Below are 26,574 nucleotides of genomic sequence, written 5' to 3' on the forward strand. Positions count from 1 at the left end.
AAGTCCTTTTTGAAAATTCCGTGACTGCTTCTGTTTACGATTTATCCGGGGTCTTTCAGGGGAGCGATCTTAGTCCGCTACTTTTCACATTATTCATTAAGGACCTTCCTTTGGCCATTAACGGCTCTTCATATGAAGATTGTGCCAACTTTGTCTGCAATACACCTTGCCACGCGACCTTTTCTATCTAAGAGTGGTATTCTTAAGGATCTTCAGAGTATTAAGCCGACCTACTCTCCGGGCCCCGACGGCGTTCTCGGCTGTGTGCTTAGGTACTGGGCGTCTTCCATTTGCAATCCTCTTCTCAAACTGTTTAACCTCTCGCTTGAAACGACTACGTTTCCCCCTATTTGGAAGGAATCTTTCATCATTCCTTTACACAAGACAGGGAAAACTTCGGATGCTGGTAATTATAGAGGTATCTCTAAATTATCAGCAATTCCTAATCTCTTTGAGAAAATTATTGTGCCCCATTTGCAACACCAGTGAAGATCAGTAATATCTCCATATCAACATGGTTTTATGACTCGACGGTCTACAACTGCAAACTTACTTGAATTTACCTCTTATGTCATTACTGGGTTCCGAAAAGGTCCTCAGACAGATGTCATCTACACTGACTTTAGTAAAGCATTTGACTCTGTAAATCACTCTCTTTTAGTTCATAAACTTGACTTAATCGGATTCCCATGCGATCTTCTTAGGTGGGTTGAAAGTTATCTGACTGAAAGAACGCAACGTGTTTTATTTAAAGATGTCTTGTCTGGTCCGATTTATGCTTCATCCGGTGTCCCTCAGGGAAGCCATTTATTTCCGCTATTTTTCACATTATTCATAAATGACCTTCCAATCGCTTTAACAAATTCTTTTATTTTAATGTACGCAGATGATGTGAAACTTTGTATTCAATATAATGATGCGTGCTACCAGAGAAAACTACAATCTGACCTTAACAACTTTCAATTTTGGTGTTTTGCAAACTTACTAAATCTTAACGGCTCTAAGTGTAAAGTAATGACCTTCAGTCGCTCTAAGCCGTTAATATCCACTTATACACTTTGTGGTGTAACCCTAGATAGAATTAAGCTAGTAGACGACTTAGGTGTCCTATTGGATGCCAAACTTACATTTTCCGACCATATATTTTCCATGGTTAACAAAGCCTGAGGTGTGTTAGGTTTTATAAAAAGATAGTCGAAAGAATTTAATGACCCTTACGTAACCAAAACTTTATTTGTCTCTCTCGTTCGTCCGATCTAAGAGTATGGATCTTGCGTCTGGAACCCCCAGTACGCGGTCCACCAAGACCGTATAGAATCAATTCAAAAAAGCTTTCTCTTATTTGCTCTTCGTGGCCCTCCTATAAAAGTAGGCTATTACTAATACACTTACCGACCCTTGCTAACCGTAGAACAATGCTCGGCGTTGTTCTTATTAACAATCTTATTAGTGGGGACATTGATAGTCAAGCCCTATTAGGTCGCTTGAACATCAATGTGCCCGCTAGGCCCACTAGAAACTATATTCCCTTATCCTTGGGACATTGCAGCTCGAACTTTGCCCTTCATGAACCATTTAGGGTATTATGTTCGATTTACAATACCCTCTACCACATTACATCCAACACTTCTCCTACTAACTTTAAAATAGTCTTACTAAAATCGTCTTAACAAAAAAAAAAAAAAAAAAAAGGCTCCTAACAGATGAAACTATAATCCGACCTGAGCAACTTTCAGAGCTGGCGCTCTGCAAACTTATTAAATCTGAACTGCTCTAAGTGCAAAGCAATGACCTTTTGGCCCCTAAGTCCTAAACTTGCCACTTATACCTTGCATAGTGTAGCTCTGGAAAAAATTAAGGCTATCGATGGTCTTTTACTTCATTTTACTTGATGCAAAACTTAAGTTTTCTAAACATATTTCCTCTATGGTTAATAATTAAATAAATTTAGTGGCTTTATTGTCAATAAAGCATTTTTGACATCCTTTGTTCGTATTAACTACTTATACTAATAAATTTCCGTTCCTTTACTTAGGACGCTGCCTGACGTTGTCTTAATTAGACGACTTAGGTCATCTAAACATCCGCGTACCCCTTTGACTAACCAGAAACTATATTCGCCTATCTGTAGATTATTGGAGTTTGATGTGCGAACTAAAATAATCTTTATAACATTACCTTTTAATCTTCTCCTGCTACCTTAAAAGTTTCATTACTAATCTATTTACTATCCTTTAACTAACTTCGACTACGGACGATGCTTGGCGTTGATATTACCTCTAACTCTTCTCCTGGATCCCTAAAAGTTTCATTACTTATCTGTTTAGCACAAAACTAACTTCACCTCGTATCTGTACTTATTCAATCGGAAATATCCCTGTGTTCCGAGTCGAACGTCAGTCGTCTGAGCTCCTCGATCGATTAGCATGGAGGTGGTATCGCGCAAAAAAAGTCGCAGCCCTCGAATGTAACGTTTCTTTTTATTCAAAATATTAATTAAAACAAGAGGAAACGCTATAGTCGAGTGCCGCTACTATAAGATACCCGTTACTGTTTTACACAATTTTAAAATATTCATTTTGCTAGTGGAAATTGCCCAAGCGCCACCTATTGTCAGAGAAACATGTCGAGTAACTGATAGTGACGTCACTGCCCATATGAGGCCTTATAACCTAAATTTCTTCATAAGTAGCGAAATAATGTTCCGTTTTGTAAAATCTTTCGTAAATCGAAAGATATTAACAGAAATAAGTTATACAACGTCTAACGAAGGCATTCATAATATTAATATAGAGTGGTTAGAGTGGAAGTGGCCGGATGCAACTTCGTGGCAAGTTGCAGAAGCATCTCTTAAATACGCAAAACTTTGTAGCTCTTATAGTTCCCGAGATTTTTGCATTTTTGGTTAATAATAGGTAATTTGGTTGGTAATAGTATAACTTAAAGATGCGCTGGCATCCAACGTTTGAACATACTCGCATTTAAACATGCGATTTTAGTTTGTGGGCGTTAGCGTGGGAGTGGCAGGATGCCGAAATAAGCTTGCGCTGTCCCGGGACCTCAAGAATTTTCATGCTTAATCTCAACTTTGTATCTGCTATAGTTCCTGAGATCTCAGCGTTCATACGGACAAACGGACGGACGGACGGACGGACAGACAGACGGACATGGCTCAATCGACTTCGCTATTGATCCTGATCAAGGATATATATACTTTATAGGGTCGGAAACGCTTCCTTCTATCTGTTAGTTACTTTTCAACGAATCTAGTGTACCCTTTTACTCTACGAGTAACGGGTATAAAAATAAGAAAAAACGCTATAGTCGAGTGCTGCGTCCATTACAGTTTTATATTATATAATTTTCAAATATTCATTTTGCTAGTGGAATTTCACAAAGCGCCGCCTTTTGTCAGAAAAAGCACGCTGAGTAGCTGACGTGTGATGTCTTATAACATAAATTTCTTCATAAATATCAAAAATTCTTCCTACTTGAAAAATCTTTGGTAAATGGATAGATATAAACTAGAAATATAATATTATACGAAGTCCAACAAAGCCATACACATTAATATTATGGACGCCACAGTTTTCGCGGTTTGTAGCAGTTATAGTGGTGGCCGTTTGAAAATATGGCTTTTAGCTGCAATGTCATCTTAAAAATATGTATGTCTAATCTAAACTCCCTAGCTCTTGTAGTTACCGAAATTTAAGTGTTTAGATAAATAGTATTGATTCGCTGCCGCGTTTTTAAATGGTAAGGACATGTGACCAAGGTTGAGGTATTCCTTTATAAAGGCTGTGTACAGCGACTTCAGATCTAAATTTATACCTAATTTTGACTCGAGTCCTTTAAATTGAAGGAGAACACGATCATATATATTTCCCAATATCTCTTTGGTGTTTAAAAAATGAACTCCTTATACCTGCAAAACATAGATACAGTCACTATTTCTCAACGCCGAGCGTTTCATAATTTCGGTTGCTATGCAGAGGTTTTTCGTTTTTCGTTTTCGTTCTACCTGCTACTTCTTTTCTCGTTTTCGTCGCGGTTAGTCAAGTGCATCGGATAGTTCGCATAGTAACTGTTTCCAACTCTTTCCGAAACAAATTCGAAATGTCGGAAGCAAATAAAACAGAACTTGTGCAACGTTCCCCAGATACAGAAGACTTTACTCAGTCAAGGGCAAGCTCCGCGGCGCATCAACTTGTGGCGTTAAATACACTCCTTAGTGGCGAACAGTTAACCAAATTCGATTAAAGTGAATTACAAGTGCGGTTAGAGTTAGTCGAGAGGATGAATTGCGACTTTGACTGCTCTCAACTTAACGTCAAACGGCTAGTAATTGCAGAGATGGGATCCGACGCGAGCATAATATGTACTGTGTACTGTGAAACAGTAAGGAGAACTTGTCGCTACTTAAACAGCGAAAAGAGAAAGTTCACGGCAAATTCAACAGAATTGCATGGCATCAGTGCCGCCTTTAAAGGCAATTCTGGGGCTACCAGACTGCCGGAATTTCACCTTCCGCGATTTGAACGCGCATGGCCGGACTTCTACGCTATGTTCAACAGGGTGGTGGGAACAAGCAAGGATTTATCAAATGTATAAAAATTCCAGCATCGTCATTCCTGCTTGGATGGCGCAGCACAATTCGATCCCAGGAACCCACTAAGAGGATTTATGACAAAGCCTTAGAAATATTGATTTTACGCTTTGATAATAAATTGTTGTATTTTCAGGCACACTTTCGGTTATTATTCAAGCTACCAGGTGTGCAGAAGGGATCAGCAAGTAGTTTGTGGCAATTGAGTGACAAAGCAAACTTGCACTTGCGCTCCCTCAATTCTATGGCAACTACGGTGTTTTGATCCATCTCTTCTTTTAGAAGCTGGACCACCAGAACCAGGAGAGGTGTGAGGAGGAATTGCCTGCTTTCGTTTTGGAGCAAGTCGATTCATCGAGCTGCTTTGTTTTGGGAAAATTCGCTTAGGAAACCATTTACCCACCCTGCAGGTATCTAAAGGTAGGAGCCTCTACGCGCTCCTTCAGGTACCCTGAACTCAGCCGGAGTCTGAATCGATTTCTGACACATTAAAGAAAAGTTGCCCAGATTCTACAACATCCATTTCGAAGGAGGATGCTTTACGCGAGCAGCATTTTCAACAGAAATACACTCGCCTGGAATCTGGCCAATATTCGGTTGTGCTTTCTGCCAAAACTAGTTTCGATGTTTCACAAAATTCATATGATCGCGCGCACCTTCGTTTAAAGGCACTCGGGGCTAAATTAGCATCTAAAAACGCGGATATTGCAAGCTTGGGATACCCTTACGGATAATTTGCTCTTTAGTTCAAACTGGTGGATAGACCATTCCTCAATCAAGCGCAGCTTTCTTCTTAATAGCCCTAATCATCACCAAGGATAAGCTTGACTGGGATAAGTCCTTACCGCATTCTTTGCACTCGCCTTGATTGGAGCACATATCAAATGTTTTTAATTGCTTTACAATAAATAAATCGGGGCAGTTCACTTTCCAAATTTTTATTACGAGTTCAAATCAAAACCAAATTAACTCCGCAATAAATCCACGCCGAATGCAAGAGGTAGAGCTTAACAACAAAAGCTTCGAGCTACAACAGTACTACAAAAGCTCCCAAAAGCGCATGCGCTACAAAAGAACAGTAAAGCGCATGCGAAACTGATATAATCAAAACAAACTAATCCGCTGCTCATCCTTCTTTGTCTTTGGCTGCTTGGCCCAATTGCTTCCCCCCGTTGGTGGCTGGCCCTTCAATTAATTCCTTGAGGGGCAGCAGACACAGCCTAGACACCGCACGCCATTAGTACGGCAACAAGGTTCAGTTTTTGCTGAACGATGGAACTTGTAGATGGTCGAAAGACCGCCCTCATTGATCAACACGCTGCAGCTGCCAGCTTCCAATGGCCACCTCATCGTTGTCTTTATTGTTCTCTTATGCTTCACGATCTTGCCATCGGGATCGATTTCCTTGTTCTCCACATTGCCCTTGGCACTGGCTGACACATAGTAGGCCTTGTCGAAGGCAGCGAATTCCAAATCCAATGGGATCTTGATGTCCATGAGGTCCTGGTATTCCTGCAGTTGATGGGTCATGTCTTCGCGCAGTCGAATAAGCTCCTTCTCGAGCTGAGCCACCTAGTGGCCGTGACGCTCGCAAGTGTTATCTAGTTCCTTCTTCAATTCACGTACGAGCTCAAAATCCTGAGTCTTGGCATTTAGACCGTCAATAGGAACACGAGTCGAGCGCAACTCTTCGATAAATTTGTGCGTAGAGTTGGATGTGCGTGCAGCGGCTCCTTGTAGACGACGGACTTTATCCTCGTATAGCGATTCGATAATTGGCATCTGCTCTTCATACTGGGAATGCAGCTCGTGTAGCGGCTGCTTCAACTTGGCATCATACTCGAAACTGAATGGTATTTTCAAAGTCAAAGCGCGACAGTGTCTGCTGCTCTATAGCCTTGCGCGTGACCTGGAACTGCTTGCGCAGAAGATCCAACTCCTTGATCATATCGATCAGTTCATCAGTAATCTTCTTCCGATCGGCATTAGCCAGGTTGAATTTGCTCAGCTCCTTGAAACGGGACTCGTATAAGCGGGCATTTACGTCAGCAATGATGCACTCCTTGGCACTCCGCGTTCTTCTTCCATAGACGCTTGCTATCGGTCTCGCTATGGGCACGATCCCTGGTCGTATCATCCAGAATATGACGCGTCTCCAGCAGCTCGAACATGATCTTGATATTGTTCGACTCGCGACGCGAGAGTGGCAGGTGTAGCTCAGGGGGCTGGAGACCGCTGATGAAGCGTCCACACGAGGTTTTTTTGTGGTGCAACCATCTCCAAAAACTACCCATTTAAAGCACGTATTCTGCACAAGCGGCAGACCGTCTCCGAGTTGGATTTGCCCAACAGGCTGGGTCCAGTCAGCAAATCCACACGCTGCGCTCTGTGGAAGTTGGGATCTGCTAGATCCACATTGGCAGGTACCTTCTAGCTGGAGACATGAATGTTCTGACCAGGTTGACGCTCTGCGATGTGAGACGCCTAAACTGCCTCAATGTATACCGAATACGTGGATAGGCGAGGCTTCAGACAAACACTCACAGATGCTCCATCCGAAGTGAATACAGTGTCTCCAAGGCTAATCACCGCTACAGAGCATTTGGACCGTTAAAGCTGAAGTTGGTTGGACAGTCGCGATGTAGGGAGTCGAACTTGTGAGCCTGAATCAAGAAGCGATCGGCAGGGAAAGATGTCTCCTGATCGGCCACGAAGGAGAATGTTGGCGGTTGGCAAGAACACTGCTTCAGCTTGTTGACCCTGGGTCACAAACGCGTTATCTGGCGGAGCCTGAGAGGTCGCAACTGCAGCCTCATTGACAGGATTCACGCTTTAAGCGGGAACGGAAGCAGTGTTGGGTAATTGCTGGCAAGGATGTAAAAGGGCATGATGTCGGCGATTACACGTTGGGCAGCGGGAGCATCCGCGGGTGAAGTTTACAGACTTGAGGCAGGCAAGGCGATAAACCTCGGGCAAGAAGGCATAGCATGTGCCAGGATACCGCTCAGGGCACATGGAGCCGGCGGCGCATTATGGAGCAAGCACTAACGATTATTAAATGGCCTACGACGGCTCACTTGATCCGCTGGCAGATGCGGAGCTAAGGCCAAATCTCAATAGATCCCAATAGTTGGCTGGCTGTCAGCACTGTTTTCTGCCAGAGAGCCTTCCCACTTCGCCTTTGTGGCAGCGTACAGCTTTTGAAAAATTATCTGGATGAGGCGGCAACCTTGAAGTTCGTACGCCGTCCCGAAACTCATGAGGGTCCTCTTATGACCATTTAATAGGCCGGATAGCTCCCGCAGAGTTGCAACGGATCCCGACTCGACTGCCCTTAGCTGCAGGTCCTCGTTCATGTGTCAGTTCGCGTCAGTAATCTCCAACGCTCTTACAGTCTCCAAGGCTGACTCCCGCAGACATGAAATGAGCCACCTGAGCTCCTCCATCTTGGTCAAGTGAGGATGGCTGACAATCGTCGTGAAATATGGGGTGAATACCAGCACCACTGCTGCGCTTGGCAACATCCACTTGGATGTCGTCGTGCACTTCCATGGCTAGCTGAGAGAATTTCAAGTACAAATCACTGATCACAATAATCAAAACGCGCTGAGATCACGTCGGGGTCAGTTCAATTTCCAAATTTTTATTACGAGTTCAAATCAAAACCAAATTAACTACGTATCAAAACCACGCCGAATGCAAGAGGTACAGCTTAACAACAAAAGCTTCGAGCTACAGCAGTTCTACAAAAGCACCCAAAAGCGCATGCGCTACAAAGTAACAGTAAAGCGCATGCGAATCTGTAAGAACGAACACAAAATAGAAACTGCTGATAAGCCCGTCGCTGCTCATCCGTCTTTGCTTTGGCTGCTTGGCCCAACAAGTTACTTGTTTCTAAACTTTCTCGCTATATTTTACAAAATAACTCATCTTCATGGCCTGAAAGCTGCCCGGATGTACTGGAATAGAGCCGGGGCAAATATCTCTTCCTTCTCCTCAGCGCCACCATCGTCGTCGTCATTTTTATCTTCACCTTAGTTGAGAACTTGCACTTCAAGCCAGCGTTTAAGTGGAAGAAACGGACATGGCCACGTATACAGCTAGGCAGCAAGAGCCTCAACTTACCACCCTTGCGGTGGCTCCTCGGCAGGGAGGAGAGCACGGTCTCCGGAAATGATGGTGACGATCGATTTGCGATGATCCGCACTAGCGTTAGACTGTGCAAGCGGACAAGAAGGAAATTAGCTGTCCTGCTCTTCGAAACCACTTCGCTTGGGAGTATGGCTCTTCCAACAGGGGGAGCTGTCATCTAGCTACTACCAAAATCATGGCATACAATATTGTTTTAGCATCACTGTATGCTGAATTATCTTTTTTATCTATAAGATAAGCCGAGATAAGCGCTTGCGAGTCGCCGATGGCTCGGCTCGACCCATTACCTTCGTTCTCTATCGCTGTCAATACGCAGTCGCAGCGCAGCTAAAATAAATCTTAGAAAAAATCTCTCGACCTTTTCTTTTGCACCTTTCAGGCACCGCTTTTTTCGTTTAACTATAATTTATTTATAAATAAGGTGGTATAAATAATTGCTCTCCCCAAAACATTTGGAGACCCTGACGTGATAGTGAACTTAGGTAAAAGCATGGAATTCTCATATACCTGCAAAACATAGCATCGGTTGCTGTAAATTTCGAAAACTTTTACACAACGCCGAGCGTTACATAATTTCGGTTGCAAAGCGGAGGTTATTGTGTATTGTTCTACTTCTATTCTCGCTTTCGTTGCCGTTGGTCAAGTGAGTTGCAATGTTTGTGTAGGGACTTTTGCACACTCTTCCTAAACGAATTCAAAATGGCCAACTTTCAGCATTTAGTTGGCCATATTCGATGAAAGAGAGTTGCAGGTGCGGTTGAATTTTGTCGATCGAATGAGTTCCGACTTCGACTGCTCTCAACTCAACTTCGAACGACTAGTAATCCTGGAGGTGGAATCCTACGCACGCCATTAAAATAGTGAGAAAAGATAGTCAACGGCCAATTTAACTGATTTGCATGGTATCAGTGCCATCTTCAAAAGCAATTCGAGGAATGAACTGCCATACTGCCGGAATTTCAGCTTCCGCGATTTGGGGAATCATATATGTATTGGACGGACTTCTACGCCATGTTCATGGAACAATCAAGGACTTAGCAAAAATGGACAAATTTCAGCATCGTCATTACTGCTCGCACGGCGCAGCGATAGACATAATTCGTTCCCTGGTGCCTACTGAAAAGTATTATGACACACCCTTGGAATTATTGACTTTGCGCTTTTATAATAATTTGTTGTTGTGCATTGCATTTCCAGACAGAAATTACCAGGTGTTGGAAAAATGCGCCCTTTATACTATGGCAACTACGCAGAATTCTAGACGGCGCTTTATCATCTATATCATCTTCATCTATACGAAGCTGGACGACCGAAACCAGGAGAGATGAGAGGAGGGTTTGCCCGCCAAGGTGCTGACAAAATGGGATTAGTTTTCCACATTTTCGGAACCTTAATGTCCCATGATGGAGAACGTGGAATGTCCTGTGGTAGACCACCTAACAGATAGGAAATGTAGCTAGCAAACGTACGTAGCCATTCAATCAGAATTGCGCTTCATTGCTAAACAAAATTCGCTTATGAAAATCGGAACAGTGGCAATCTCGTATTAGGCCCATTCGCCGAACCTGCGCCTTGCTTGATGATCATTTGGCTTCAATTCAATACGTATTCCAAACAGAACAATTATTTTAAAAATAAAATTGCACCATCTTGAACCATAATGCCAACTTAAAGTTCACCATCTCTAAAACAAACACCCTATATATGTCAAAAACTGCTCTGGTGTATTCGTACGATGCTGATCCTTACTCAATCCGGCATCTCAAGTTAACTTCGTCACCTCTAAATCTTTGAAAACTGGAAACAATTGGGCTCCGGAAAAAAGTATCCAATAAAATCATAAAAGTGCAGTGACGGGTTCAATAAATCTACAATAACTCGAAAAGACTAAAAGACTTAATTGTTTATTTCATAATGATTACAATGAGTCAAAACAACGTTTGCACACAACGGCAACGTGAGTAAGACGAGAGACGGCGTACGCGTACAACGGTTTCCTGCCAAAATTTGTTTCGATGATTTAGAAAATTCATATGCGGTCCCTCGTTTTAAGCTCGGGGCTAAATTAGGTAAAAATTTACATCTGAAGTCGCAGTATAAAACCTTTAATAAGGAATACCTTAACCTTGACCTCATCGCATCATTACTATCTGCTCCACCATAGCAAACCATTGGATAGCCATTGCTCCAACGAGCCAGCAAAAAGGAGTAGAGGTGTCGGATCGGCAAAAGACTTTGAAGTTTCACTTCGGAACGGATGTTGCTTTGCTCTTTTCAAAGATTGCAACCGTTGCTTTTTTAAAACTTATAGTTACAGAGCTCTGAGAGTTTCTACAAAAAGCGAAGACCGTCTTGCGAGCGTGTTGGGCGTAAGAGTGGTGTCGCCGGATAGTGGTTTCACCTTAAAATGCGTTGCTATCTCAAGAGAACGACAGAGCCCAACATTCTAGCTCTTATTGTTTCTGAGAAATACTTGCTCTGCGTAGGGACGTCAAGAATCTGTCCGCTTAATATCAACATTGTATCTCTTATAGTTCCTCCAGATCCGACACATCTACTTCTTCTAGCGCAACAGCTTCGTTGGAGCATCATTAACTAGTCCAAGAGGTTCCTAGCTTGTTGACGTATTTCAACAACCTCTTAAATACTGTCTCTTCATGAAACTAGATCATTCACATAAATGTAAGCGTGTATGATCCTGACTACTAAGGAGCTTCTACTAATCAATTTCATTCAGCTATCCTATATAGCTACTGTATTGCACGAATATCATAATTACAGTATTAAGCGAGTACACTTGATACATCGAAAAAAATCGAAAGCGAAGTAAGCTTGTGAAGATTTTTGGTTGAATTGAGAGACCTGCGTATCATTCAGATAATATCCCGAAGTTGTGCTACCCAGTTTTTCACGCAATGGCGTTGAGGTATTCCTTTATAAAGGTTGTGTACTGCTACTTCAGATCTAAATTTATACCTAATTTTGCCTCGAGTACATTAAACCGAAGGAGAACACGATCAAATAGATTTCCCAATATCTCTTTAGTGTTTAAAAAATGAACTCTGACTCAATCTGAGTGCAGGGTTCCTGAATTAAAGAAATTTAAGATGAGTGCTCAGAGGCTTCTACCTTTAGACACAATGAGATGATCCAGCTGTTGGGAGCAGTCATTTAGCTAATACCAAAATCATGGCATACAATATGATTTAGCATCACTGTATGCTGAATTATCTTTTTTATCTGTAAGACAAGCAGAGACAAGCGCCGATCGCCGATGGCTCGGCTCGACCCATTACCTTTCGTTCTCTATCGCTGTCAATACGCATCTAAAATAAATCGTAGAAAAAATCTCTCGGCCTTTCCTTTTGCACCGTTCACGGAACCGTATTATATTGTATAATTATAAAGTATAAATTATTTATAAACAGGTGGCATAAATTAATGCCCTCCTTAAACACCAGCCATGTCTGGTTATCTACAGTATGTGTAATTGGATTCCTAAACGGATTCGTGCAACGCAAAGGAGCTCGAAGAATGCACTTGCCCCAATACGCTGAGGTGACAAAGTTAACTTGCGAGGCCGAATCAATTGAGATCCGCCATGGTACGAATACTCCAGACATTTGACATTTAGTATGGCGGTAGAAAGCAACACGTATTCGGTATTATTATGCGATAAGACTACAGATTATGTTTTGGGCAAAGTTACATAAACTAAAGATGAGATATGTGGTAGTATTTTATCGTTTTCCGCCATGTCATACTAATTTTGGGCAATAATACTACACGAATTTTTCGATGCACTGGACTAAGGCTGAAGAAAGCGGGAATAGAATAAGAGGGCAGAACAAAACCGAAAACAAACAGCAATAATCTCTAATTGGCAACGAAAATGATATAGTGCTCGGCGTTATGTGAAAGTTTCGAAATGTAATTATTAATCTGAAATTAATTATAATTATTAAATGTGATTATAATTATTAAATCGATATTTAGTAATTGCTTAGCTCTAACACACGTTCACGATTACGTTGGGGTCACCAATGGTTTGAGGGAGCAATAATTTACAATTTAATCAAATTTATGATTAACAGAAAATGCAATGCCAGAACGGTGTTAAAGAAAAGACGAGAAGTTTTAGTTTTTATGTTTTATTTTAGTAGCATTGCGACTGCGTTTTAAAAACGATATACGAATAGGGAGATAAGCCGAGATAGCGAAGTCTCTAATGCGCTTATCATGGCTTATCTGAATGGAAAACAGAAATTTCAGCATTCATATTGTTGTTGTCAGTGATGCAGACCACATAGCAAACAGTTATTTTATTTTTAAAAACGATTGCTCCCAACAATATGAAAATCGGGGTTTTGTGGTAACTGGTAACTGTAAGCTCCAGCCTGAAGACTCTGATTGTACTTGATTAGACCTGTATTTTTAGATTACATTTTTTCACACTATTTACCGACATTTTTCCCTGTGACCCATACAAATTGGTGTTAGACCAACAAAATGTTTATAAATAATCGGATTGTATGAAATTTAAGGAGGTGAGTATATAACTTCCCAGCCACTATGGGGTTTAGGGCTATTTATACCCGTTACTCGTAGAGTAAAAGGGTATATTAGATTCGTTGAAAAGTATGTAACAGGTAAAAGGAAGCGTTTCCGACCCTATAAAGTCCGTCTGTCCGTCCGGCCGTATGAACTGAGATCTCAGGAACAATAAGAGATACAAAGTTGAGATTAAGCATTCTTAAGGTCCATACGCACCGCAAGTTTATTTCAGCACCCTGTCACGCCCAGTCCAACGCCCACAAATCACGAAAACTAAAATCGCTTAAATCTCATGAATTATTAAAGCTAGAAATTTAGTATGTATAATCTTTGGATGCCAGCGCATATTATGGTGGTACTATCCGTCCACACCCACTCTCACGCCCACCAAGCTCAAAAGAGCATTTTATAGAAAAGCTGATATCTCGGAAACTATAAATGATAGAAAAGAAAAGATTAAGCATGTAAGTTTTTATGATGCCCACAATGCGAAAAACCAACTATGCAAAAATTTTGGGAACTATAAGAGGTAGATAGTTGTGCTTAAGAATACATACCATATTTAAGAGATATCCACCGCAACTTGCTCCTAGTTTTCATCTGGCCACGCTCACTCTAACGCCCACAAAACGCGGAACACTGTGGCGTCTATAATATTATGAATGCCTTCGTTTGACCTTGTATAACTTATTTCTGTTAATATCTATCGATTTACCACTGTTTTTTTTAAATCGGAACATTACTTCGATATTTTTGAAGAAATTTATGTTATAAGGCCTCATATGGGCAGTAACGTCACTATCAGTTACTCAAAATGGTTTCTCCGACATTAGGAGGCGCTTTGGGAAACGAAGCAAATGAAGCAAAATGAATAAATAAAAGAGTAACGGGTATCTTATAGTCGCACCACTCGGCTTTTGTTTTTTTTTAATTCGGTTGTTTGTCTAGTTTATTGTCCATAAGGGCAAAAATAATTAGTTTTTAGCTGTTTCGTATTTAAGCATTCTGAAGTTAGAACAAATATTTTTAATATCAATGTCTTTATTTTTTAACATGTCAAATTAAATTTGTTTTGCTTGCATCGGTGTCGCTCCCTAATCAAATTATTTCAGACATTTTTGCAGATTAAGTTGAGCTTAACAAAAGTATGGTAACTGATTGATGGTTTTTTTAAGTTATGTGATGCCCGGAAGAATGGAATAAACTCCCTAATGCATGTTTTTCCACAAAATGGGTATATAAAAATTATGAAATATTGTTAAATATTCAGGATCTTTTAATATTGCTTAACAGGGGAATGACCATCTAAAACTTTTAAACATAAAAACATATTATAAATTACCTGTTTATTTCCTTCCTCAATTTGATTTTTGTCATTATCGCCTTCACAGGCACCGTATGATTTTAATATTGCTTTTAACTTTTCGCCGCCGCATTGACTTGAGTCTGCTAGAACCCAAAGAGGAATTTCCGAAAAACTTGTTAGTGTTAATGTCACACATGTAACAAAAATAATCGTTATTATTGAGAAGACGGCCTTTACGTGTCCACCCAATCTCCGTCCTAAAAATATATTTTAAGCAAAAAGAAATTAATATTGTGTTGATCTTACCGATTTCTGTTTCGTCCCAGTTTAAGCCTCCCATCGAATACCCAAAAAATCCTCCTAAGCCAGCCATTATAGTAAATGTCGACAGGCCTCTTGCATGATCTTTTGGTACGCATACGTCTAACAAATAAGCTCGTGCCGGACTTTGACATGCATCAGCGTCAAAGTCGAGAAGAACAGTCCCCAATACAGTGAAAAATATTCCCCAGGAATGGGAAGACTTCGATGACGAATCATGAATATATGTTATATTTTTTGAACTGTCGATTTTAGTAAAAGCATCTTCCGAAAATGCATTTCCATCTCCGAAGCAATATCCTAATGTTTCGCCGTTTGGAACCAAAAGCAAACCTTAAAAATAAATTACGAAGATTGTTATCAATTAGTTCAATAATGAAATTTTAAATATAGTTTGTTTGGAATTTAATAAATAATTTAACAATCAACTCTCCGCTGTCTATTAAGAAGATAAATAGGGTCATCACGAGTTCTCAAAAGAGTCATTCTCGTTGAGATAAGCTCCAGAGACCTTTCATCGGGTTATGGAAAATGTTTTAGGAACAATAGTGGAACATATCTGCCTCTAACTAAACCGACACGGAAACACGCTACTCCACCATAGATATGGAGATGATAGGAATTATTCGGCCATTCAATTGTTTTTGGTCCCGAGCAGAGTGGAACCAAACCTATACCTTTACGACGCTAACCCGAAAACGATAAGTCCACTCAAATTCAAAATATCGAAATAGGTATAGAACTGGCACTTCTTAGGAATAAAAAGCATAAACACTAAGAGCTACGGTATACGAAAACGAATTATATATCTTAAACGTATATGGTTTGAGTACTTGTGTACAATGATTATTTTATTTATTTTATTTTCATATTTCATTATTTATTAATTTGTTGGTTTATTGGGTATATTTTGAGAACGGTATTAATTTATGCCACCCTTATTATAAATAATTTATAATTTATATTAAAACGAGCCGAGCTTGTCTCCAGATAAATAGATTATTAAGCATACACTTGTTTTTGTTTTGGTATTAGCTAGATGGCTGCTCCCGACATACTCCCCCCGTTGGAACAGCCACACTTCAAGAGGTCAGATAGCTAATTTCCTTGTTGCCCGCTTGCAAAGTCCAGAGCTAGTGCAGATCTACTCGATCGACACTACCATCACCGGAGATGGTGCTTTCGCCGAGGCGCCATCGCAAGGGGAGTAATTTGTTCTACTTGATGAGGACTTTGCTGGCCATGACTGATTCTTCTACTTGAACTCTGGTCAGAAGAGCAGATTCTCGACAAAATGAAGATGAAGACGACGACGAAGATTATCATAAGAAGGAGGAGGGAGTGTTGGTGACACCACCAATACCAGTACTTTTGCTTTCACGTGCCATCGCCAGCACTGCCAACGAGGATGAAGATGTGGTTGTGCAGCCAGTTCCACCTGGCATAACAAAATCCATCAATTTTGCAAGATGAGCTATACTGTTAAACGACGCGAGGAAGTTTTAAAAATGCAACAGTTGCAATCTGTGACAAGAGCAAAGATGGCGGTAAGGACTCATCCCCGTCAACCTTATCCTTCCAGAAGATCTGCATAAAAATCTTTATCTTGGTGATAATCAGAGCTATTAAGCCAAGCGGATAAAAGACTCAAAAGATTGCCGAAAGAATGCTGCGCTTAGTTATGGGCTGCTCTGTTCACTCGCTTGAAAAAATGAAGAGCAAGTTACCCGATAGAGTATCCCCAGCTAGGCCCAACGCCTTTGAAACATACGTTCCGTAGTGAAACTTCAAAGTCTTTTGCCGATCCGACACATCTACTCCTTTTTGCTGGCTCGTTGGAGCAATGGCTATCCAATGGTTTGCTATGTTGTAGCAGATAGTAATGATGCGTTGCCGAATTTTTAGATGCCTAAAGTCATGTGGCCAAGGTTAAGGTATTCCTTATTAAAGGTTTTGTACTGCGACTTCAGATGTAAATTTTTACCTAATTTAGCCCCGAACTTAAAACGTGGGAACGCACGATCATTAGAATTTTCTGAAAAATCGAAACAAATTTTGGCAGGAAACCGTTTTACGCTTACGCGAACGCCGTCTCTCGTCTTACTCACGTTGCCGTTGGATGCGAACGTTGTTTTGACTCATTGTAATCAAGGTTGATTTAGTAAGAGTTTTAGGTTTTATGTTGTTATGAAATAAATAATTAAGTCTTTTAGTCTTTAGTATTGTAGATTTATTGAACCTGTCACAGCACTTTTATGATTTTATTAGATACTTTTTTCCGGAGCCCAATAACTACACGTTTGTATCCGATGACGTTGTGAATTGTTTCCAATTTTAAAAGTTTTAGAGGTGACGAAGTTAACTTGAGAGGACGGATCGAGTAAGGATCAGCATCGTACAAATACACCAGAGCAGTTTTTGACATATATAGGGTTTTTTTTAGAGGTAGAGAACTTTAAGTTGGCATTATGGTTCAAGATGGTGCAATTTTATTTCAAAAATAATTGTTCTGTTTCGAATACGTATTGAATTGAAGCCAAATGATCATCAAGCAAGGCGCAGGTTCGTCGAATGGGCCTAATACGAGATTGCCACTGTTCCGATTTTCATAAGCGAATTTTGTTTAGCAATTAGCGCAATTCTGATTGAATGGCTACGTCAGCAAACAAAACTGCCCCATTTGGGGTGAAGCTCACCCTTAAGTGTAGGTCAAAGCACCATCGTTACACCAACGAAAATTGGACGTCCAAATTGGACTATATCCGAGCCAGCCGTAGCGAGCTTATTTAAAATATAATTCCATAAGATTATCTTTCGAATAAAAAAAATTCCATGTCAATCAAAAATCTATCATTGTTTTATTGCAATTTAATTTTCTAAACCTCTTAAAAACAACCTTTACTATAGCGGAAGCAAGCAACACTTATTCGGTATTATTTCGCGCAAATCTACAGTGTTTTGGGAAGGCATTTAATGGACAAGCTGCGGAGGGGAATTCGATTGCATATGCAAAATATGCTTCGATGGCAGTTCTTACAGTTGGCAGACGTGTATTGCCGTAAGCTGTGTTCCTTCCGTAAGTAATGTAAACAAATTTTGTCAGCACCTTGGCGGGCAAACCCTCCTCTAATCTCTCCTGGTTTCGGTCGTCCAGCTTCGTATAGATGAAGATGATATAGATGATAAAGCGCCGTCAAAAATTTTCTGCGTAGTTGCCATAGTATAAAGGGCGCATTTTTCCAACACCTGGTAATTTCTGTCTGGAAATGCAATGCACAACAACAAATTATTATAAAAGCGCAAAGTCAATAATTCCAAGGCCTTGCCATAATTCCTTTTAGTAGGCTCCAGGGAACGAATTATGTCCATCTCTGCGCCGTGCGAGCAGGAACGAAGATGCTTAAAATTGTCCATTTTTGCTAAGCCCTTGTTTGTTCCCACTACCACCACCTTGTTGAACATGTCGTAGAAATCGAAGGAAGCATGTTGAGCAGAGAACGTCAAGGGCGTCTTTTTTCGGCCCCCGAATCACACTTATACATTTTGAGTCTTTCTCGCACTCAGAAAAAAGCAACACACCCGAACGCACAGATCGCTCTGGGTGTTTTGTGTATTTCCTTCTTAGTTACCCACTCAATTCTATGCACTTGATTCTATTGCACAGACACCCAAAACACTTACAGCAAAGGAAGGGAGTGTTTGAAACACCCGTGTTTCGGGATGAGTGATTCGGGTGTCTTTAACTGATCTGAGTATTTCGGGTGTCTTCAGATGCATAGCATGAGCAGGTCATTGAGAATTGACCGAATAATTGTACATGAAAGGAAGGAAGGAAATCCCAATAATTTAACATGAATATAGCGTATATACGTATATTATATTATAATATAATAATATATAATATAATATACGTATTTTTCAGCACAATTTTGAAGCACCTATAGTTTCCGAGATTGGTTTTTGCGTTTTGTGGGCGTTAGAAAGGGCGTGGCTTGATCGGAAAAAACAATTCGCATTGGGAGAAAACCCACATGCTTAATCCAAACTTTCTATCACTTACAATTACCGAGAAATCTAATAATTCTAAAAAATGCGAAAACCGTCTTTTGAGCTTCAACCTCAAGAATCTTTTTGGTTAATCTGAATTTTGTATATCTTATCGTTCCTGAGATCTCAGTGTTCATACGGACAGACAGACGTTCATGGCTCAATCGTCTTCGCTATTCATCGCTATGCTTTATAGGGTCGGAAACGTGTTCTTCTACCTGTTACCTATTTTTCAACAAATCTAATATACCCTTTTACTCTACGACTCTCAGGAACTCAGGAAGAAATACCAATTGGGGTTAAGCTGATTCTTGAGATTCTTATACAGCTTCTGTTAAATTCAGGGTCTTGTCACGCTTACTGAACTCTATTATCTTATCTCGATGAGATCTCAGATCTCTAGAAGCATAAATTAGCCATGTGTATGTAGTATACGCATCCGAAGCGAATTATATTTTTCGAATCTGACCACCCGGACTTCAAGGCTCTACGTTAGAAGGCCCAATGCCAACGACTGTGGGCGTCTGTGTCGTCAAAAAATTACAATTTATGTTTTCAATTGACATTCTGTTATATTTTTTGTCAATACCTATCGATTTTACAAAGATTTTTTAAATCGTAACATAATTTTACAATTTATTAAAAAGTGCAGCTTATGAAGCCTTAAATGGACAGTGACGACACCGTTTGTACTTAAACATTATTTTTCCTACAAAAGGTAACTTTTGAAAAACTATTCAGTGGCGGTCCAACCAAAGACTCTACAGAGCGGAGTTAGGCGACAACCAGCACAAATATAATTTGCAACAAAAAACTGAGGCTTTCATCCACACTCACACTCACGACTCTACCAAAACAACGGTACTAGTGGCAGGAGCAACAATTCTACAAATTCACCGAACCAAAGCTACGCCGCCTGCTACAAGAAGAAGGAACTTTTGGTTTATGTTCTGGCTCACTTGTTCTGGATCACTTGCGTCGTCTGGCTCTGGAGTTAAGTAGCGGTCCGCAAAAAAAAACAGAACTGTTAGATTTTAAATTGGCTTATGTTTGTTTTGGTACAACTTTGTAAGCAATTCATACCGAAAAAGATTAGCATAGGGTTTTAAAGCTTTGCCTTTTCGAGCTTTTGAGCGCAGAGCAGTCGAAATGCCGTCAACTTTTGCGTGCAGCTCCGGTCATTTCCCAATTTTTTTCATAGAAGGTAAAAACGTCGAGAAAAACTACAGTACATACGATCGGGAATTGATCTCGATCTATGAGTAGCAAAATACATTTTGCATTGCCTCGACGGTCGCACTTTTTCCATCAAAGCCTGCCACAATCCTCTCATTTATGCTTTTAGACGACGACCTTAAAATGCGTCACCAAGGCAACTCAAAAATCTGGGTTACATTTCGTAGTTAACGACGAAAATAATTCACTTCAAAGGAGCTGACAACACAATGTTTTCTCTAGGCTCTGAGCAATCACGATGCTAGTGTCAGTCATTCTAACTAAAATCGAGGAAGAACAATCAACGGTCCGAGCTTTCAAAATTACAGCAAGGAACAACTTCTCTGCAAAAAAACATTTTAACGAACACAGTTCGTTCATAGACACCTACTGCACTTCACCACAAAAAGATCCATTAATAGCGGTGAAAAATAGTTTTTATACTATTTAATTGGTAATTAATTGCGTATGGACCTCAAGAATCTTCATGCTTAATCTCAGCTTTGTTTCTCTTATAGCTCCTAAGATCTCAGTGCTCATACGGACAGACGGACAGACGGACGAACAGACGGACATGGCTAAATCGGCTTCGCTTCTGATTGTGATCAAGAATATATACTTTATAGGGTCGGAAACGGTTCCTTCTGTTCCATACTTTCCAGAGAACAGCAAGGGTACACCCAGACAATGTGTGCAACCGAATCTGAGAGTGTGCTCTTTTCTTGCTGTTCATGAGTGCGACAAACACTCGAAATGTATAAGTGTGATTCGGGTTTCGAAAAAAGACACCCTTGACGTTCTCTGATACTTTCCTTTTCCTGTTACATACTTTTCAAAGAATCTAGTATACCCTTTAAGACAAATTACTCCATTATCAAAGCTGGAGTTCCGCCAGGAAGCGCGCTAGGGCCTACTCTGTTCCTCTTATACACAGACGATATTACCACGAACGGGCCGCTAACAATAGCTACGTTCGCTGACGCCACCGTAATTTTAAGTCGCTCGAGGTGCCCAGGATGAGCAACATACAGTTAGCATATCACCTCCTCGTAGTAGAAAGGTGGCTATATGATTGGAGGATTAAAATAAATGAACAATAATGTAGGCACATAGCGTTTACTCTCAAAAGGCAACCATGCCCTCCATTTTCATTGAATAATACGATTCAAGTCAATGATGTAACGTATCTCGGCGTCCATCTTGACTGACAACTAACCTGGAGAAGACACATCGTATGCAAGAATAAAACTAAAGGCCAGCAAACTCCACTGGATTCTTAACGCTTGTTCGCCCCTGCGTCTGGACTAGAAGGTTTTGTTTTACAACTCCACTCACAACCCCATCTGCACATATGGCTCCCAGCTATAGGGGAACGCCAGCAGAACCAACATAGATATTATACAGCGCGTTCAATCGAAAACCCTCCGAACTATAACTGGGGCACCATGGTATATTCACAACTAAAGCATCCACAGGGACCTAAGCATTCTTACCGTTAAAGATGAAATAGTTAAAGAAAGAGCGTCCTACAATAAAAAACTCTCTCTGCACCCCAATCGCCTCACAAGAAGATTGACTAGGGTTCCCAGCCGATCCCGTCTACAACGCAACGACCTGCCAAGCCAGCAATAACTTTCGGGCTCCCTATAGCACAATATCAGTTATATGACGGTTAGTTATTAGTTAAAGATTTGATAAACTTATTCATAGTCTCCAAAGGGAGAAGATTCAATAAATAAATACCAAAGAATGGAAAAAAATATTATACCGCTCAGTTGGAGTGGGCATTTTATCAAATAATACTCCTTGGACTTGCGTAGGGTACACAATGGTAATGCCGAAGACAAAGCAAGCGAGCAAGGAGCTGCGAAGGCCTTTGCTAGCTATATTTACTACCTATTTGCTAGGAGTCTGGTCTACTATAGCACATTCCAAGTTCTCTATCATGCGGCATTAAAGTACGAATGTACTGTGGAAAATTTGTCCCATTTTGTCAGCGGATTTTTTTTTTTTTTTTCTTGGTTTTGGTGGTCCAGCTTCGTACAGATGAGATGAATTAAAGCGCCGTCAAGAATTTCCTGCGTAGTTGCCTTTCACCACACCTGGTAGCTTGAATAATAACCGAACTTGCGCCTGCAAATGCGGAAACGCAATGTAATGCAACCATTTTTTATCAAAGCGCAAATTCAATATTTTCAAGTCATAATTCCATTCTGATGCCATGCAATTCAGTTGAATTTGCCATTGACTTTCTTTTCTCACTATTTAGATGGCGGCAGATTTTCCCCTTGGTTCCACAATACGCTCTTGTATATCATATTCGTGCGTCGCATTCCATCTTTACTAGCCTCTCAAGGTTGTGTACAATACACAATAACCTCCGCTTGGCAACCAAAATTATGTAACGTTTGGCGTTGGGTAAAAGTTATCAAAATAAACAGCAACCGATGCTATGTTATGCAGGTATTTGAGAATTCCATGCTTTTACTTGAGTTCACTATCACATCGGGGTCACCAAATGTTTTGGGGAGATCATTTACACCACCCTATTTATAAATAATTTATAATTAAACCAAAAAAGCGGTGCCGTAAACGGTGTAAACATACACAATGATTTTAGTATAAGGTAAATGAATGCTCCCGACAGGGTATTTACTCTTTTTCTTTTAAAAATGAAGACTATAATATTTTAGAGGACGGATGGTTGATCATTTATGTATATTATTTAAAGTGGATTTCGAATTATAAAATTTGATATGTATCTTTAAGCTTTAAGAAATATATTATTGTTAATACGTATACAGATAGCTGAGATATAGGAACCAAATTAAATTAAATATGAATAAATATGGATATCTATCGACCGTTGAAGTCGTCTTCATCTGCAGACGTGTATTTTATTGTGCTCCGGGAAAAAAGTATTCAATTATTTTAAAAAAGGGCAGTGACTGGTTTCGTAAACCAACCAACCACATCGGTAATGTTTATATTGATTAATTAATTAATTAATATAAAACAAAACACTTAAAATTCTAACAAACTCAACCTCGATTGCAATGAGCTTAAACGAATTTCGCACACAACATCAACGTGAGCAAGACGAGAGACGGCTCTCAGTACAAAGAAACAACGCTTACTTTTCTTTCAAAGCAACCCAAAGTTAAAGAATTCTTAAACGTAGAGAGAGAGAGAGCTCCGCCTCGCTACCATCGATGTCTTTGCAGCCAAAGAGCGCAGCAACTAGCAGCGCAATTTCTTTGACAACGTCTACCGTAACAACAACAACAACCGAAATTGTAACGACAGCGCGTTTAACGACGTCATCAGCTAGCATCGCAAACAATAATACTTCTGCAGCTGCGCTGCCCGAAAAAGAAAGCATAAAACAAAGAAAATATTAAGCCGGCTGTGCAGACTGGTATGGATCGCTACATCCAAATCAAAAGGAAACTAAGCCCCCTAAACTCTCAACGCAAAATAACCTGTGGCAATGCTAACATAGCTGCAATAGAAACGCCCACAAACTCAAACCGTTTTAAAATCTTGGCAGACTATGGGGATGATGCCGAATCTACTGAAGTCGAAAAAAGGAAGCCTAAGCCCCCGCCAATTTACATACAAGAAAAAAGTTCCAACGTTCTTGTCAACAAAATTATAGACCTTATTGGCAAGGACAACTGCCACATAATACCACCCGTAAAGGACAACATCCAGGAAACAAAAGTTCAAACGAAGTCTGAAGATAATAAAGAAAAGAAATTTTTCACGTATCAGCTAAAAAGCAGCAAGGGCCTGCAAGTCGTACTTAAGGGCATAGAGTCCGAAGTATCGCCTGCAGAGATAACAAAGGCGCTACAAGAGAAGGGATTTAGCACTAAGACAGTCTTCAATATCCTTAACAGAGATAGAAAGCCGTAGCCATTCTTTAAGATTGAGCTCGAATCAGAAATTTAGCCCCTAAAAAAATACGAAGTGCACCCTATATACAATCTTTAGTTCCTGCTGCACCGCATAATTACGGTTGAGGAGCCGCACAAACGCAATGGCCCGGTACAATGTGCGAACTGCTAAGAATACGGCCATACAAGGTCTTACTGTAAACTGCGCCAGGTGTGTGCAGTTCGTGGTAAGCTTCATGACTCCACACACTGCCCAGCGAGCAAACATGACCACAATCCAAAAAAGTGCGGCAACTGCGGTGGAAATCACACTGCTAACTATAGAGGTTGCCCAGTTTATAAGGAGCTGAAAAGTCGTATCCACCAGAGGGGAATTACTGCCCGCACACAAAATAAACAGTTGATAACCTCCAGGTCAAACTCTGAAGGCTTCTTCTCGACTGCAGCCAGATCCTCACTAGGACCCATAAACTCTGCAAAAATGTTACATACGCAAGTGCCAGCAAGTGTGGCTATTCCAGCCTCAAAAATCTCATTGCCGCAATCAGCATACCAAGAACCGAACACGGCTCAGCAGCATCAACCGCCGGAGCAGCCAACAAGTAACTTTGAAGCTATGGTATGCAGTCTACAACAAAGCCTTACGGAGTTTATGTCGTTCATGCGTACAACAATGCAAGATCTGATGCGAAACCAAAATCTATTAATACAAATTCTGGTTTCACAACAATCCAAATAATGACATCCCTACGAATATCTACGTTGAACGCTAACGGCGTTTCGCAGCGTAAACTCGAGTTAGCGCAATTTCCACTAGAAAATCAAATCAACGTAATGCTGCGTTCGGAAACACATTTTACAAACAGATACAATTTTCAACTACGAGGATATTCTTTCTATGGAACAAACCATCCAGATGGTAAAGCACACGGCGGGACTGGAATTTTAATCAGAAGCCGTATTAAGCACCATTATCATACGAAATTTGCTAAAAACTATTTACAGGCCACATCCATAAATAAACACCTAAATACTGGCCAGCAATTAAAGCTAGCCGCTAGCTACTGCCCCCCACGCTTCATCATAGCTGAAGATGAGTTTTTCAACTCACTCGGAGACCACTTCATAGCAGCAGGAGACTACAATGCCAAGCACACACACTGGGGATCTCGTCTCATGACTCCAAAAGGAAAGCAGCTCTATAATGCAAATATCAAAGCTAAGAGCAAGCTCGACTATGTTTCTTCTGCCACACCAACATACTGCCCGGCAGACCCAAAGAAACTTCCCGATTTATTAGACTTTGCAATTACCAAAAACATTCCTAAAAATATGATAAGCGCCGAATGCCTTTCGGATCTTTCATCTGATCACTCGCCTGTCCTTTTTACTCTACTCCGACATCCAGGGTAATGGGGTCAATCATTAAAACTAACCTCATATAAAACCAATTGGGTTAAGTACAGGAAGTATATTAGCTCACACATGGAGTTAAGTCCTCACCTCAGCGGTGAAGCCAACGTAGACAGTTTTAATAATTCACTGGAGTCTGTACTCGTCTCTGCAGCTCGAGTTTCAACACCTCAAACTATAAACACACAATGCAATCAAAAGAAGACAAATCTACAAATCGAACAGCTCGTCCTCGAAAGCGACGCTTACGTCGAGAATGAAATTTCACAGATCGCCATCTGCTAAGCAAAGCTTAAAACATGCCTCACGTCAACTTGCTCAAGTTCTACAGCAAGAAAAAACATATGTCCACCGCCCCTACATTAAGCAATTATCAACTAATTGTACAAAACACTCACTATGGAGAGCTCACCCAACTCTGTGTTCACCGAAAGAAACCGTGATGCCTATTAGAAATTCCATAGGCGGCTGGGCGAGCAGTGACGCAGATAGAGCCAGCACGTTTGCCAATCACCTTAAAAATGTCTTCCAACCAAATCCTGCCACCAATGCGTTTACTTTGGCGGCTCTATCACATGAGCCCCAGCCTCAACATGAGCCAATTGAGTTTCTCCCAAACGCAATCGTTAACATCATCAAAAGACAACTGAAACTGCGACCTCATTACTCCCAAAATGATCATTGAGCTCCCATACTGCGCCGTTTTCACTCTCAACTAGCTCTTTAAATCCATCGCAAAACTTGGCCACTTTCCAGTGAGATGGAAAAAGTCAATTATAATAATGATAGCAAAGCCGGGGAAAGACCACACTATCCCCATGTCATATAGACCTATAAGCCTACTCTCTTGCCTATCTAATCTCTTTGAAAAATGCCTAATGACTCGGATAAACACATACCTGAGAATCCAGGAAGGAATCCCGTCACACCAATTTGGGTTTCGTAAAAAGCATGGAACAATTGAGCAGGTCAACCGGATAACATCAGAAACTCGGAACGATTTCGAAAAATGAGAGTATTGTACTGCCATATATTTAGATGTCTCTCAAGCATTTGATAGA

General features: G+C 40.7%; 1 protein-coding gene and 1 pseudogene across 1 annotated transcript in view; both read right to left on the minus strand.

Moving 5' to 3' along the window:
- The window catches only part of LOC121530072 (proton-associated sugar transporter A-like), a 278,629-nt gene that overhangs the window by 166,931 nt on the left and 85,124 nt on the right, over positions 1 to 26,574 (minus strand). The window contains exons 3-4 of the mRNA XM_041818485.1: positions 14,925 to 15,272; positions 14,655 to 14,875 (exon numbers count right to left, since the gene is read on the minus strand). Of these exons, the coding sequence (XP_041674419.1) occupies positions 14,655 to 14,875; positions 14,925 to 15,272 (569 nt within the window). The remainder of the gene's footprint in view (positions 1 to 14,654; positions 14,876 to 14,924; positions 15,273 to 26,574) is intronic.
- LOC108104239 lies at positions 5,798 to 6,900 on the minus strand (annotated as a pseudogene).

The sequence above is a fragment of the Drosophila eugracilis genome, unplaced genomic scaffold, assembly GCF_018153835.1.
Source record: "Drosophila eugracilis isolate 14026-0451.02 unplaced genomic scaffold, ASM1815383v1 contig_2169, whole genome shotgun sequence".
Classification (NCBI taxonomy): Eukaryota; Metazoa; Arthropoda; class Insecta; order Diptera; family Drosophilidae; genus Drosophila; species Drosophila eugracilis.